General features: G+C 47.0%; 1 protein-coding gene across 10 annotated transcripts in view; it reads left to right on the top strand.

The window, feature by feature from the left end:
• The window catches only part of NTM (neurotrimin), a 1,102,415-nt gene that overhangs the window by 855,668 nt on the left and 230,924 nt on the right, over positions 1–15,823 (top strand). The window contains exon 8 of one of the 10 annotated variants that reach the window (XM_069740762.1): positions 15,642–15,677. The exons of the other annotated variants lie outside the window; for them this stretch is intronic. Within the exon in view, the coding sequence (XP_069596863.1) occupies positions 15,642–15,677 (36 nt within the window). The remainder of the gene's footprint in view (positions 1–15,641; positions 15,678–15,823) is intronic. 10 annotated transcript variants of the gene reach the window in all.

Raw genomic sequence — 15,823 nt, forward strand, 5'->3', positions numbered from 1 at the left:
CTATTCCATTGAGAGGAATTGATGCTACGCCTTTGGCCAAGAATAAGCCTCAGTACTGGACCCAACTGACCATGTGCATGGTTCCTGCGCATCAGGAGGATATTCGCTTTTTGGTGTTGCATAATCTGCATGATGTGGTCGTGTTGGGGTTGCCATGGCTACAAGTCCATAACCCAGTATTGGATTGGAAATCTATGTCTGTGTCCAGCTGGGGTTGTCAGGGGGTACATGGTGATGTTCCAGTTCTGTCTATTTCATCATCCACCCCTTCTGAGGTCCCAGAGTTCTTGTCGGATTACCGGGATGTATTTGATGAGCCCAAGTCCAGTGCCCTACCTCCGCATAGGGATTGCGATTGTGGTATCGATTTGATTCCTGGTAGTAATTTTCCTAAGGGTCGACTGTTTAATTTGTCTGTGCCTGAGCACGCCGCTATGCTGAGTTACGTAAAGGAATCCTTGGAGAAGGGTCATATTCGCCCGTCATCGTCGCCATTGGGAGCAGGGTTCTTTTTTGTGGCCAAGAAGGATGGTTCGTTGAGACCTTGTATTGATTACCGCCTTCTAAATAAAATCACAGTCAAATTTCAGTACCCCTTGCCGCTGCCTGATTTGTTTGCTCGGATTAAGGGGGCTAGTTGTTTCACCAAGATAGATCTTCGTGGTGCGTATAATCTTGTGCGTATTAAGCAGGGCGATGAATGGAAAACAGCATTTAATACGCCCGAGGGCCATTTTGAGTACCTGGTTATGCCATTCGGGCTTTCCAATGCTCCATTAGTATTTCAGTCCTTTATGCATGACATCTTCCGAGAGTACCTGGATAAATTCCTGATTGTATACTTGGATGATATTTTGGTCTTCTCGGATGATTGGGAGTCTCACGTGAAGCAGGTTAGAATGGTGTTCCAGGTCCTGCGTGCGAATTCTTTGTTTGTGAAGGGGTCAAAGTGTCTCTTTGGTGTTCAGAAGGTTTCATTTTTGGGTTTCATTTTTTCTCCTTCTACTATCGAGATGGACCCTGTTAAAGTTCAGGCCATTTATGATTGGACTCAGCCGACATCTCTGAAGAGTCTGCAAAAGTTCCTGGGCTTTGCTAATTTCTATCGTCGCTTCATCAATAATTTTTCTAGTATTGCTAAACCGTTGACTGATTTAACCAAGAAGGGTGCTGATGTGGTCAATTGGTCTTCTGCTGCTGTGGAAGCTTTTCAGGAGTTGAAGCGTCGTTTTTCTTCTGCCCCTGCGTTGTGCCAGCCAGATGTTTCGCTCCCGTTCCAGGTCGAGGTTGATGCTTCTGAGATTGGAGCAGGGGCTGTTTTGTCGCAAAGAAGTTCTGATGGCTCGGTGATGAAACCATGTGCCTTCTTTTCCAGGAAGTTTTCGCCTGCTGAGCGTAATTATGATGTTGGCAATCGAGAGTTGCTGGCCATGAAGTGGGCATTCGAGGAGTGGCGTCATTGGCTTGAAGGAGCTAAGCATCGCGTGGTGGTCTTGACTGATCACAAGAACTTGACTTATCTCGAGTCTGCCAAACGGTTGAATCCTAGACAGGCTCGTTGGTCGCTGTTTTTCTCCCGTTTTGGCTTTGTGGTTTCGTACCTTCCGGGCTCTAAGAATGTGAAGGCGGATGCCCTGTCTAGGAGTTTTGTGCCCGACTCTCCGGGTTTGCCTGAGCCGGCGGGTATTCTCAAAGAGGGGGTAATTTTGTCTGCCATCTCCCCTGATTTGCGGCGGGTGCTACAAAAATTTCAGGCGAATAGACCTGACCGTTGCCCAGCGGGGAAACTGTTTGTCCCTGATAAATGGACGAGTAGAGTTATCTCTGAGGTTCATTGTTCGGTGTTGGCTGGTCATCCTGGAATCTTTGGTACCAGAGATTTGGTGGCTAGATCCTTTTGGTGGTCATCTCTGTCGCGGGATGTGCGTTCGTTTGTGCAGTCCTGTGGGATTTGTGCTCGGGCTAAGCCCTGCTGATCTCGTGCCAGTGGGTTGCTTTTGCCCTTGCCGGTCCCGAAGAGGCCCTGGACACATATCTCTATGGATTTTATTTCGGATCTCCCAGTCTCTCAAGATGTCGGTCATTTGGGTGGTTTGTGATCGCTTCTCTAAGATGGTCCATTTTGTACTCTTGTCTAAATTGCCTTCCTCCTCTGATTTGGTGCCATTGTTTTTCCAGCATGTGGTTCGTTTACATGGCATTCCGGAGAACATCTTTTCTGACAGAGGTTCCCAGTTTGTTTCGAGGTTTTGGCGAGCCTTTTGTGCTAGGATGGGCATTGATTTGTCTTTTTCCTCGGCTTTCCATCCTCAGACAAATGGCCAGACTGAACGAACCAATCAAACCTTGGAAACATATCTGAGATGTTTTGTTTCTGCTGATCAGGATGATTGGGTGTCCTTTTTGCCTTTGGCTGAGTTCGCCCTTAATAATCGGGCCAGCTCGGCTACTTTGGTTTCGCCGTTTTTCTGCAATTCTGGTTTCCATCCTCGTTTCTCTTCAGGGCAGGTTGAGTCTTCGGACTGTCCTGGTGTGGATACTGTGGTGGATAGGTTGCAGCAGATTTGGACTCATGTAGTGGACAATTTGACATTGTCCCAGGAGAAGGCTCAACGTTTCGCTAACCGCAGGCGCTGTGTGGGTCCCCGACTTCGTGTTGGGGATTTGGTTTGGTTGTCGTCTCGTTATATTCCTATGAAAGTTTCCTCTCCTAAGTTTAAGCCTCGTTTCATTGGTCCGTATAGGATTTCTGAGGTTCTTAATCCTGTGTCTTTTCGTTTGACCCTTCCAGCTTCTTTTTCCATCCATAATGTATTCCATAGGTCATTGTTGCGGACATACGTGGCACCTGTGGTTCCATCCGTTGATCCTCCTGCCCCGGTTTTGGTTGAGGGGGAGTTGGAGTATATAGTGGAGAAGATTTTGGATTCTCGTATTTCGAGACGGAAACTCCAGTACCTGGTTAAGTGGAAGGGTTATGGTCAGGAAGATAATTCCTGGGTCTTTGCCTCTGATGTTCATGCTGCCGATCTGGTTCGTGCCTTTCATTTGGCTCATCCTGGTCGGCCTGGGGGCTCTGGTGAGGGTTTGGTTACCCCTCCTCAAGGGGGGGGTACTGTTGTGAATTCTGTGGTCAAGCTCCCTCCTGTGGTCATGAGTGGTACTTCGGCTTGTTCTGTCTATGAGCTTCCTCTGGTGGATGTGAGTGGGGCTGCGGCTTCTGAGTTTCCTTCCTCAGGTGACGAGGTTAAGTCGTTAGGTGCTGCTCTATTTAACTCCACCTAGTTCTTTGTTCCTTGTCTCCAGTCAATGTTCCAGTATTGGTCTTGCTCTCTCCTGGATCGTTCTTGTGGCCTATCTTCACTGCATAAGCTAAGTTCTGCTTGTGTTTCTTGGTTTGCTATTTTTTCTGTCCAGCTTGCTATTTTGGTTTGTCTTGCTTGCTGGAAGCTCTGGGACGCAGAGGAAGCACCTCCGTACCGTTAGTTGGTGCGGAGGGTCTTTTTGCGCCCTCTGCGTGGTTGTTTGTAGGTTTTTGTGCTGACCGCAAAGCTATCTTTCCTATCCTCGGTCTATTCAGTAAGTTGGGCCTCACTTTGCTAAAATCTATTTCATCTCTGTGTTTGTATTTTCATCTTTACTCAGTCATTATATGTGGGGGGCTGCCTTTTCCTTTGGGGAATTTCTCTGAGGCAAGGTAGGCTTATTTTTCTATCTTCAGGGCTAGCTAGTTTCTCAGGCTGTGCCCGAGGCGCCTAGGTCTGGTCAGGAGCGCTCCACGGCTACCTCTAGTGTGGTGTGATAGGATTAGGGATTGCGGTCAGCAGAGTTCCCACGTCTCAGAGCTCGTCCTATGTTATTAGTAACTATCAGGTCACTTTGTGTGCTCTTAACCACCAGGTCCATTGTGTTTCTAAACCACCAGTTCATAACAGTATACCCTTCCTTCTTCATGTGTTGCTCCCTTCCGCATCCAGCATTCCTTCTTGTCCTTTTGGGGCTTACTCTTGCATCTTCTTGAGCAGATCCCAGGACGTCATCTGGTCAGGTTTCTCGTCTTCAGTCGTCATGTAGTAGCCGTCCGGCTCTACGACCTCTCCCACTTCTCCATATTGTCTTCCTTAGGCTGCTTCTTTGGCTTCCATATCCGCCATGTTATTACCCGTGCCACTACTGTGTTCAATTTTCCATGTGCTTTGACTTTTAGTACTGCCACCATTTTTGGAAGTTGGAGTGCATCCAGCAGGTCCTTGATGGCTCCATGATGCTTCACGGCTGTTCCGCTTGCTGTGATGAAGTCCCTTGCAGCCCAGATGGGTCCAAAGTCATGTGCTATGCCATGTGAGTACCTTGAATCGGTGTATATGTTCGCAGTTTTGCCTTCTGCAATCTGGCAGACCTTCGTTAGCGCGATCAGTTCTGCTTCCTGGGCTCACAGACTAGGTGGCAGACTTCTGGACCACAGGATCTCCTGATTGCTGGTCACTGCACATCCCGTGTGGAATCTTCCTCCATCATCTGCAAATCTGGAGCCATCCACATAGAGGATCAACTCTGCGTTGGTCAGTTGCTCTTCTGCCACCTTGGGTAGTCCTGCTGTTTCCTGTTGCATGATGCTGAAGCAATCATGGTCGTCCGTCCGGAGCAAATCCAGGTCCCTACGGAAGGTATCATGCAGATTTTGATCAGAATTTTGATCTGAGGGTCCATATCTGTATCCCCCCTTGCGAGTGGGAGTAGAGTGGACGGGTTGAGGACTGTGCATCTGGAGATGGTGACATTGTCGGGAAGGAGTAGAGGGCACTGGAGGCAAAAATGCCAGCCTGAGATGTTTTGGCTGGGTTTGGTTGAGGATCGCTGAAATGTCATGCGGAACCAGGATTTCCAATGGATATCCAAGAATGATGTCAGCAGTCCTGTCCAGGAGGGCATGTGCTGCAAATGTTGCTCTCATGCAGGAGGGGGCTCCCCTTGCAACTGGATCGAGGTGAGCTGAAAAGTAGCCTAAAGGTCTTTGCTTTTCCCCCTGAAGCTGCGTCAGGACTCCAGTAGCAAGGCCTTCTTTTTCCATCAGGTAGAGACGGAATGGCTTCTCGTAGTCAGGTAGGCCTAGTGCTGGTGCTGAGACTACAGAGCCTTTTAACCTCTTGAACGAGCTGAAGGCTGCATCTGTCAGGAGGAACGGGGTTACGTTGACGCAATCATACAGAGGCTGCATAAGGACTGAGGCATCAGGGATCCAGGCTCTGCAATACGAAACTAGACCAAGGAAGGCCTGTAGCGCCTTTGGAGTTGTTGGAGGAACCGTCCTCTCCACTGTGGTCTTCCGGTTATCTGTGAGATGTTTCGTCTGGTGAGCAATACAGTGTCCCTGGAACATAACTTGCTTCAGACACCACTGAACGTTGTTCTTTGAGACCTTGCAGTGCTGCTCCGCCAGGTAGAGTAGGAGAGACGAGAAATGGGCTTTACACGTGTCAGTCAACTGCACAAAGGAGTAGATTGTCCACGTATTTTAGCAGGGTTATTTCTGCATGTTCTGTGACCCAGTTGGTGAGGACTGTGGACATTTCTTTGGTGAACTGTGAAGGGCTGTTCTGGGCCCGCTGTGACATCACTGTCCATGTGTGCTGTGCCCCCTGGTGTGTTAAGGCAAACAGGTACTGGTCATCTGAATGAAGGGGAACACTGAAGAAAGCATTAGACAGGTCGATCACTGTGAACACGTTTGCTGTAGAAGGTACATTTGAGAGCAGAGTGTGCAGATTCGGCACAATTGGAGTTTCATACACTGTGGTGTCATTCACAGGTCTTAGGTTATGTACCATTCTGAACTTGGCTGGCTCTCCTTTTACAGTCTTTTTCTTGACAGGGAAAAGCGGGGTATTGCAAGGAGACGTGCAGGGGATAACGACCCCTATTTCCAGGAACACCTTCAATTGGTCTGAGACGGCTTGACTCCGGGCGATGGACAGGGATACTGGGCCTTACGAGGATATGGAGTGCCTGGCTTGAGTGATACCCGCACTGGGGCAACTTGAGGTTTTCCCACGTCCTGGGGTCCCTTAGACCATAGACTTTCTGGTACTATGTCCACTGCAGGTGGTTGGGCATTTAGGAAATAGCGACCACAATATTGTGCAGTTTCACCTGTCTTTCACTAGGGGGACTTGTCAGGGAGTCACAAAAACATTGAACTTTAGGAAGGCAAAGTTTGAACAGCTTAGAGATGCCCTTAATCTGGTAGACTGGGACAATATCCTCAGAACTAATAATACAGATAATAAATGGGAAATGTTTAAGAACATCCTAAATAGGCAGTGTAAGCGGTTTATACCTTGTGGGAATAAAAGGACTAGAAATAGGAAAAACCCAATGTGGCTAAACAAAGAAGTAAGACAGGCAATTAACAGTAAAAAGAAAGCATTTGCACTACTAAAGCAGGATGGCACCATTGAAGCTCTAAAAAACTATAGGGAGAAAAATACTTTATCTAAAAAACTAATTAAAGCTGCCAAAAAGGAAACAGAGAAGCACATTGCTAAGGAGAGTAAAACTAATCCCAAACTGTTCTTCAACTATATCAATAGTAAAAGAATAAAAACTGAAAATGTAGGCCCCTTAAAAAATAGTGAGGAAAGAATGGTTGTAGATGACGAGGAAAAAGCTAACATATTAAACACCTTCTTCTCCACGGTATTCACAGTGGAAAATGAAATGCTAGGTGAAATCCCAAGAAACAATGAAAACCCTATATTAAGGGTCACCAATCTAACCCAAGAAGAGGTGCGAAACCGGCTAAATAAGATTAAAATAGATAAATCTCCGGGTCCGGATGGCATACACCCACGAGTACTAAGAGAACTAAGTAATGTAATAGATAAACCATTATTTCTTATTTTTAGTGACTCTATAGCGACAGGGTCTGTTCCGCAGGACTGGCGCATAGCAAATGTGGTGCCAATATTCAAAAAGGGCTCTAAAAGTGAACCTGGAAATTATAGGCCAGTAAGTCTAACCTCTATTGTTGGTAAAATATTTGAAGGGTTTCTGAGGGATGTTATTCTGGATTATCTCAATGAGAATAACTGTTTAACTCCATATCAGCATGGGTTTATGAGAAATCGCTCCTGTCAAACCAATCTAATCAGTTTTTATGAAGAGGTAAGCTATAGGCTGGACCACGGTGAGTCATTGGACCTGGTATATCTCGATTTTTCCAAAGCGTTTGATACCGTGCCGCACAAGAGGTTGGTACACAAAATGAGAATGCTTGGTCTGGGGGAAAATGTGTGTAAATGGGTTAGTAACTGGCTTAGTGATAGAAAGCAGAGGGTGGTTATAAATGGTATAGTCTCTAACTGGGTCGCTGTGACCAGTGGGGTACCGCAGGGGTCAGTATTGGGACCTGTTCTCTTCAACATATTCATTAATGATCTGGTAGAAGGTTTACACAGTAAAATATCGATATTTGCAGATGATACAAAACTATGTAAAGCAGTTAATACAAGAGAAGATAGTATTCTGCTACAGATGGATCTGGATAAGTTGGAAACTTGGGCTGAAAGGTGGCAGATGAGGTTTAACAATGATAAATGTAAGGTTATACACATGGGAAGAGGGAATCAATATCACCATTACACACTGAACGGGAAACCACTGGGTAAATCTGACAGGGAGAAGGACTTGGGGATCCTAGTTAATGATAAACTTACCTGGAGCAGCCAGTGCCAGGCAGCAGCTGCCAAGGCAAACAGGATCATGGGGTGCATTAAAAGAGGTCTGGATACACATGATGAGAGCATTATACTGCCTCTGTACAAATCCCTAGTTAGACCGCACATGGAGTACTGTGTCCAGTTTTGGGCACCGGTGCTCAGGAAGGATATAATGGAACTAGAGAGAGTACAAAGGAGGGCAACAAAATTAATAAAGGGGATGGGAGAACTACAATACCCAGATAGATTAGCGAAATTAGGATTATTTAGTCTAGAAAAAAGACGACTGAGGGGCGATCTAATAACCATGTATAAGTATATAAGGGGACAATACAAATATCTCGCTGAGGATCTGTTTATACCAAGGAAGGTGACGGGCACAAGGGGGCATTCTTTGCGTCTGGAGGAGAGAAGGTTTTTCCACCAACATAGAAGAGGATTCTTTACTGTTAGGGCAGTGAGAATCTGGAATTGCTTGCCTGAGGAGGTGGTGATGGCGAACTCAGTCGAGGGGTTCAAGAGAGGCCTGGATGTCTTCCTGGAGCAGAACAATATTGTATCATACAATTATTAGGTTCTGTAGAAGGACGTAGATCTGGGTATTTATTATAATGGAATATAGGCTGAACTGGATGGACAAATGTCTTTTTTCGGCCTTACTAACTATGTTACTATGTTACTATGTTACTATGTTACTATGTCCAGTACCTCCTTGGGTAGGCCTCTGTCGGTTGTTTGAGGTTCTTGTAGGGCCGCCAGCATGATTCTTCTTGGGTCAGGGATGAAGAAAGTGTCACGGTCCCATCTTCCTGGAACACTGTGGTTGCCTTCAGCTTCTGCAGTAGGTCCGCTCCCAACAGGTTGAGTGGCAGGTCCCTGACACCACAAACTGGGACAAGATAGTGTGTCCTGACTGAGTGCACACGCTCAGAAACTTTGTAAGCTGAGAATGTCTGACTTGACCATCAATGCCCATGCGAGACACAGAGGATTCTGATAGGCAGGTGGGATCGGCGAGTTCCACAGGTCTCATCACACTTCTGGCTGCACCAGTATGCAGAAGAAAAGATCTGACAACACCATCCACTTTAAGGGTAATTTGAGGTATTGGTCCTGCAGATGGGGTTTTGCATGTCAGGAGCGTAGAGTCTTGCGGACCTGGCTTGCTTGCCCCTGTCCTGTGGACGGGGTACTTCACTGCTTTCTGTACTTCTTCCTTGACCTGTTTCTCTGGACCAACTCTTGGCTTGCATGGGGGCTCTGCACTGATTCCGGAAATGGCCAAACTTGCCACAGTTGTAACACTTGACACTTCTTCTGTCTTTGTAGGGTGGTTGCGCTTCCAGGTCAGTGGTCACCATGAGAGGGGCTGTCTTCTGCACTCCTGGTTGGGACTCAATCCCTTTGGCTATTGTGGACAACGGCATGATGGGCACTGTAGCGGCAGCGGGGTCCGGCCTGCTGATTGAAGCTGCGGGGCCTGGTGGTGAAATGGGGCCTACAGGTGCGTCCGTGGCGAGGCCGGGGGGTGCCATGAGACCGGCGACTGCATCCAACCCGAGGTTTTGGGGCATTACAGGGGCTGTGGCTGCATCTGCCACTTCTTCCCTCTGGTCTGACATAGCTTCTCCCCTTTGCTAACCTTATTGAGGTCAGTGTCTCTTCTCCGGAGTCTGCAGCAGTTTTTCCGGTGTGACGCTCGGCACTTTGCAGCGTCTTCACTTCTGGCTCCTCTTCTGGTGTTCTCCGCAGCGCGGCACCCGTTTTCTTCTTCACACTCTTTGTGGCCCTATGATGGCGGCAGTTTTGGCGACAATTGGCAATAAACAGTCTCCTAGGTGCACATGACCCGTTTTGATGGGTCAGTCCACTGCTATTGACCTGTTCTCGGGCCTAGCCACTATCAGTAGTTTCCTGATTGGCTGTCTCAGTCCATGCACAAAGGCCTGTGCCAACATTTGTGTGTGTATCTGGTCATGAATGGTGAAGCCCAAGTCTTGGAATACTTGCATTACTCTGCCATCAAACTTCTTTACAGACTGTCTTGTCTTGGCTCATGTCATGTAAGCTGAGCTACCAATCTGCCTTTGTCCCACTCTCTGAGCTCTTCAATTAGCTGTGGCCCTGACTCCCAAGCGTGTACATCTAATTCTGCTGGAAGTTTGAATTGTTCCTTCATGATTGGCCAGAGTGCATCACTGCTTTTATTTCCATTTATGGCCCAGAGATCATTCCAGGTGGCTGCATATATTCGCTGGTTCTGCTACATTCTTCGGTAAAATGGCATGGGATGCATCGCTGGGTCTGGAAGATTGTCACCCGACTTGGGGTGAAGTGCACATAGTGTAATGGTGGTGCCTCTATCTGCCCCTGCATTCTTGGTGCCTGTGGGTTTCTTTTCCTAGTACTGGGCAGCATGTATGATGTTCCCTCCTCATCTTCATCAGAGGAATAGTTGTGATAGTGTGTGCTGGGGTCATACACTGGCTGATTTTTGGACTTAGAATTTGCCTTTTTGTGTGAGGGTGTCTCCCCCCTTGCTGAAGCATAGGCTTATAGTTCTATGTTGGTGTGAATGTAGGCAGCTCTGACCGGTGCTGAAGTTGTACATTATCAGCAGCTGGTGATGTCAGTCCTCCCCCTCTGCACCCAGGGCTGAGCTCTCTGCTGCCTGGTGTGTCTGGGGGAGGTGAGGAGTGAGAAAAAGGAACAGAAGGAGGAGAAGATCGGAGGAGAGAAGGAGGAGTGGAGAAGAAGGGAAAGGAGGAGTAGAGAGGTGTGGAGATGGATGTGGAGAAGAGCAGGAGGAGATAGTTGTGGTGGTGTGAAGGAGGAGAGCAAAAGGGTGAGTGGAGAAGGAGGAGTAGAGAGGAAGGTGTGGAGAAAGAGGAGAGGAAAGGAGAGAGAGAGAGAGAGAGTGACAGAGAAAGAGGAGGATAGAGAAGAGAATTCCTCCCCTCTCTGTGCAGTCTGAAAGGGCATGGTTGGAACAATGACGCCTTCTCCCTGTAGGGAGGGACAGGGCGCACCACATACTGTGCAAAAACTCCCTATACCATAGATTCTGTTGAGAGCAGACTGCACATGCAAAATGTATGGGGAGGCGCTGATGTCTTAATACCTTTCCCCATTTGATACACATAAAAATCACTTCTTGGTTTGCTCACATATCTTTCTGTACCACTTAAACGATGTAAGCTCTGCTGCTACTTTATACCATGTATGAGTATTCAGCAATTTAGCATCAGCTAACTTCCCTTGTTTTTCCTTTCTACATCATGCCATTCCGCAGCTTGAATTCTGCCATTCTTATGAATTTCACATACTTTATACCTTCTAAAATTCTTCACATACTTAACACCTTCGTGTTCTGCCACTATCTGGGGGGCCATTTTCTCTTCAGGAAATAAAAGACCCTCCTGTTGCTTGGCCACCTTATTCCCCATGGCAAAAACAAAAAGGAAAAACAAAAAGGAAAAAAAAAACAACAAAAAAATTCAAAAAGATTGGTATATAAAAACACAAAAATACAAAAAGAAAAGAAAACCTTCAAAAAGTTGGTACAAGAAGTTGACACCAAAAGAAAAGAAAACTATCAAAAACTTAATACACAACCAAAAACTTAAAATTTTGATACAGAAAGAAAAACTTTAAAAAGTAAAAAGACAGAAGGAAAAACTACAGAGTAAAAAGTTAAAACGGCTTTTTTTCCCCTGTGCTCAAACGCAGTCAGACACACACTTCCCTTTTTCTTATGCTGCTGTATCGAAAGTCACCAAAATCACGTATCTGAAAACAAGTATGTCACAGCAAAAGTGATAGATACCATTTAGTTTCACTTCTTCAAAAATTGCTACACTGTAGCACTACTCAGAATGCAGAAACAGGAAACTTTGCAAAAACAGATGTGAAAGTGTGATTTACAATGGATATATATTTGCTAGCAGCAGAAGGGGAAGTTCGGAAAAGAAAAAAAACTTCCCTTTACAATTGTATGCACTTACAACTGTTATCTCTTAAAGCCGCAATGCATGACATGGACAAAAACAGATACAGACGTCCGGGAGAACCGATGCCCTTTTTATTATTCTGTGACACGTGCACGTTACTCTGGGAACAGTCTACTGCCAATTGCACTGGGCACACCTGTGCCCGGGCCGCCTGAGTGAGAAACACAAGCAGGAAATCTACCACCCTGGTCCGGTCGTCCTAACTGGCTCGCCGGCACTACAGGAATCTGCAGTAGCCCTCTAAGTTAGCACTACCCGAGAATGGAGCCTGGAACTACCTGCCCCGGGACTACCTGTCCCTCCAATGCATAGGAATCCTGCAATAATTTATCGAGCGATTTGACCTCCTGCGGTCTGTTACCCAGCAACCACAAACAAAACAGTCACCGTTCCAACTGTCTCCCGGATCTTACACACAGAACACATACACGGCTCACAGCAGACACTTTGACTTATATCCCAGGGTTTGGATACGGGCTTGGACTTTTTACACTACCTGGGAATGCGGTGGTGACCACACCTGACCGGCAAGAGGTATAGACCCGGACTGAGCACAGGGGACTTTCAGGTAAGATAACATTTTCTTACCTTACTTATGGAGCTGCGCAGTCTTTGTCCCGTGAGCCAAGGCCGTGGCCAACACCTCCGTCTCTCCGGTCAGCAGGGTCCCCGTGCATTTCGTCCATTGCCCCGCGAGCAGGCGCCAGATGTTATGGAAATTTGGTTTGGATAAATCTATCCCTGTGTGTGCTGCGGCCGTTCCCAATAAGATTGAGTGTTTTGAGCGCTCATCAAGAATGGACTGTACACCATTGTGACAGAAAAACATTCCATCAATACTGATGATTTATTGTACATACATAGTTTTATAATTGCATATGGAAAGGAGGTGGTTAGGGGTGGTTAGTTAATTACCATATTGTCTAGCTCCTCTGTTATTGGTTATCTAAATATAAATGGAATGCTGTGATTAATGCACATATGGATGCTGATTAAGCCACTAAAATGTAGCTCTCTGCATCTAGGACAAAGTTGGGACATCTGATCATCACTTAATACATCTGGTGCTGTTCCGCTTTTTGGGTGTCTGAAAAGTACCGAGGAACCATCTGGCCTAGCTCATATGGTCAAGTTGAGCAATTGATTAAAAACTAGCTGAGTATATAGATATATTTGCCTTTATATGAGTATATATGATTATAAAGGAGTATACATGCAAGTGAGATCTAAATTATATATATATATATATATATATATATATATATATATATATATATATATATATATATATATATATATATATATATATATATATATATTTTTTTTTTTCCCATCAGTATGATGTACTTCGGGTCCTCGTATCATTGTGATTGGGTACTGTAGGGAGCATTATAGTGGGGGCTCCTGGCTGATGACACCTGACCTCGGGGGTGTATGATGTACTTCGGGTCCTCGTATCATTGTGATTGGGTACTGTAGGGAGCATTATAGTGGGGACTCCTGGCTGATCACACCTGACCTCGGGGGTATATGATGTACTTCGGGTCCTCGTATCATTGTGATTGGGTTCTGTAGGGAGCATTATAGTGGGGGACTCCTGGCTGATCACACCTGACCTCGGGGGTGTATGATGTACTTTGTGTCCTCGTATCATTGTGATTGGGTTCTGTAGGGAGCATTATAGTGGGGGCGCCTGGCTGATCACACCTGACCTTGGGGGTGTATGATGTACTTCGGGTCCTGTTATCATTGTGGTTGGGTACTGTAGGCAGCATTACTAATGCGGGGCTCCTGGCTGATCACACCTGACCTCGGGGGTGTATGATGTACTTTGGGTCTTGGCATCATTGTGATTGGGTACTGTAGGCAGCATTACTAATGGGGGGCTCCTGGCTGATCACGCCTGACCATGGGGGTGTATGATGTTCTTCGGGTCCTGGTGTCATTGTGATTGGGTACTGTAGGGAGCATTATAGTGGGGGGCTCCTGGTTGGTCACACCTGACCTCAGGGGTGAATGATGTACTTCAGGACCTGGTATTATTGTGGTTAGGTACTGTAGGGAGCATTATAGTGGGGGCTCCTGGTTGGTCACACCTGACCTCAGGGGTGAATGATGTACTTCAGGACCTGGTATCATTGTGGTTAGGTACTGTAGGGAGCATTACTAATGGAAGGGTTCCTGGCTGATGACCCCTGACCTCGGAGGTGCATGATGTACTTCGGGTCCTCTTATCATTGTGGTTGGGTACTGTAGGCAGCATTACTAATGCGGGGCTCCTGGCTGATCACACCTGACCTCGGGGGTGTATGATGTACTTTGGGTCTTGGCATCATTGTGATTGGGTACTGTAGGCAGCATTACTAATGGGGGGCTCCTGGCTGATCACGCCTGACCATGGGGGTGTATGATGTTCTTCGGGTCCTGGTGTCATTGTGATTGGGTACTGTAGGGAGCATTATAGTGGGGGGCTCCTGGTTGGTCACACCTGACCTCAGGGGTGAATGATGTACTTCAGGACCTGGTATTATTGTGGTTAGGTACTGTAGGGAGCATTATAGTGGGGGCTCCTGGTTGGTCACACCTGACCTCAGGGGTGAATGATGTACTTCAGGACCTGGTATCATTGTGGTTAGGTACTGTAGGGAGCATTACTAATGGAAGGGTTCCTGGCTGATGACCCCTGACCTCGGAGGTGCATGATGTACTTCGGGTCCTCTTATCATTGTGGTTGGGTACTGTAGACAGCATTACTAATGGGGGGCTCCTGGCTGATCACGCCTGACCATGGGGGTGTATGATGTTCTTCGGGTCCTGGTGTCATTGTGATTGGGTACTGTAGGGAGCATTATAGTGGGGGGCTCCTGGCTGATCACACCTGACCTTGGGGGTGTTTGATGTACTTGGGGTCTTGGTGTCATTGTGATTGGGTACTGTAGGCAGCATTACTAATGGGGGGGCTCCTGGCTGATCACGCCTGACCATGGGGGTGTATGATGTTCTTCGGGTCTTGGTGTCATTGTGATTGGGTACTGTAGGGAGCATTATAGTGGGGGGCTCCTGGCTGATCACACCTGACCTCGGGGGTGTATAATGTACTTCGGGTCCTCGTATCATTGTGATTGGGTACTGTAGGGAGCATTATAGTGGGGGGCTCCTGGTTGATCACACCTGACCTCAGGAGTGAATGATGTACTTCAGGTCCTGGTATCATTGTGATTGGGTACTGTAGGGAGCAATTATAGTGGGGGGCTCCTGGTTGATCACACCTGACCTCAGGAGTGAATGATGTACTTCAGGTCCTGGTATCATTGTGGTTGGGTACTGAAGGGAGCATTATAGTGGGGGCTCCTGGTTGGTCACACCTGACCTCAGGAGTGAATGATGTACTTCAGGACCTGGTATCATTGTGGTTAGGTACTGTAGGGAGCATTACTAATGGAAGGGTTCCTGGCTGATGACCCCTGACCTCGGAGGTGTATGATGTACTTCGGGTCCTCGTATCATTGTGGTTGAGTACTGTAGGGAGCAGTACTAATGGGGGTACTCCTGGCTGATCACGCCTGACCTTGGGGCTGTATGATGTACTTCGGGTCCTTATGTCATTGTGTTTGGATACTATAGGAAGCATCACTCTGGGGGGCTCCTGGCTTGGTTACCCATGATCTCGGGGGTGTATACTATGCATGCACCCATCCACACACAAGATTGTTCCCCTGATTTACCTTGACACCTCACGTAATCACCGTAGATTAACATGGTACAAGTTACCATCTGTAGAAGCTCGATATCCAGAACTAGTGGAAGATTTGCTAAAACTGTATTTGCTCATTTGGTTAGATTTCTTGTATATTTCTGTGGAGTAAACGTCACCCCTCTTATCCCCCTGCCTTGTGTCTCCTACCATTTGTAGAAACATCCCAGTCCACCAGTTCACCTTTGCTACAAGGTCAGTACAGGTCGTGCCCCTGTTTTGTGTCTTCCCATTGTTTGTGCTCTGAGTGTGAGCTGTGGAGAACTGTGTTCCTCTGTGAGGTGGTTACTAATTGTAGGTTTCTGCCCCTCATACAAAGCCTGCTCATGTGACTGCCACAC

Source organism: Ranitomeya imitator, chromosome 10, assembly GCF_032444005.1.
Source record: "Ranitomeya imitator isolate aRanImi1 chromosome 10, aRanImi1.pri, whole genome shotgun sequence".
NCBI classification, from domain to species: domain Eukaryota; kingdom Metazoa; phylum Chordata; class Amphibia; order Anura; family Dendrobatidae; genus Ranitomeya; species Ranitomeya imitator.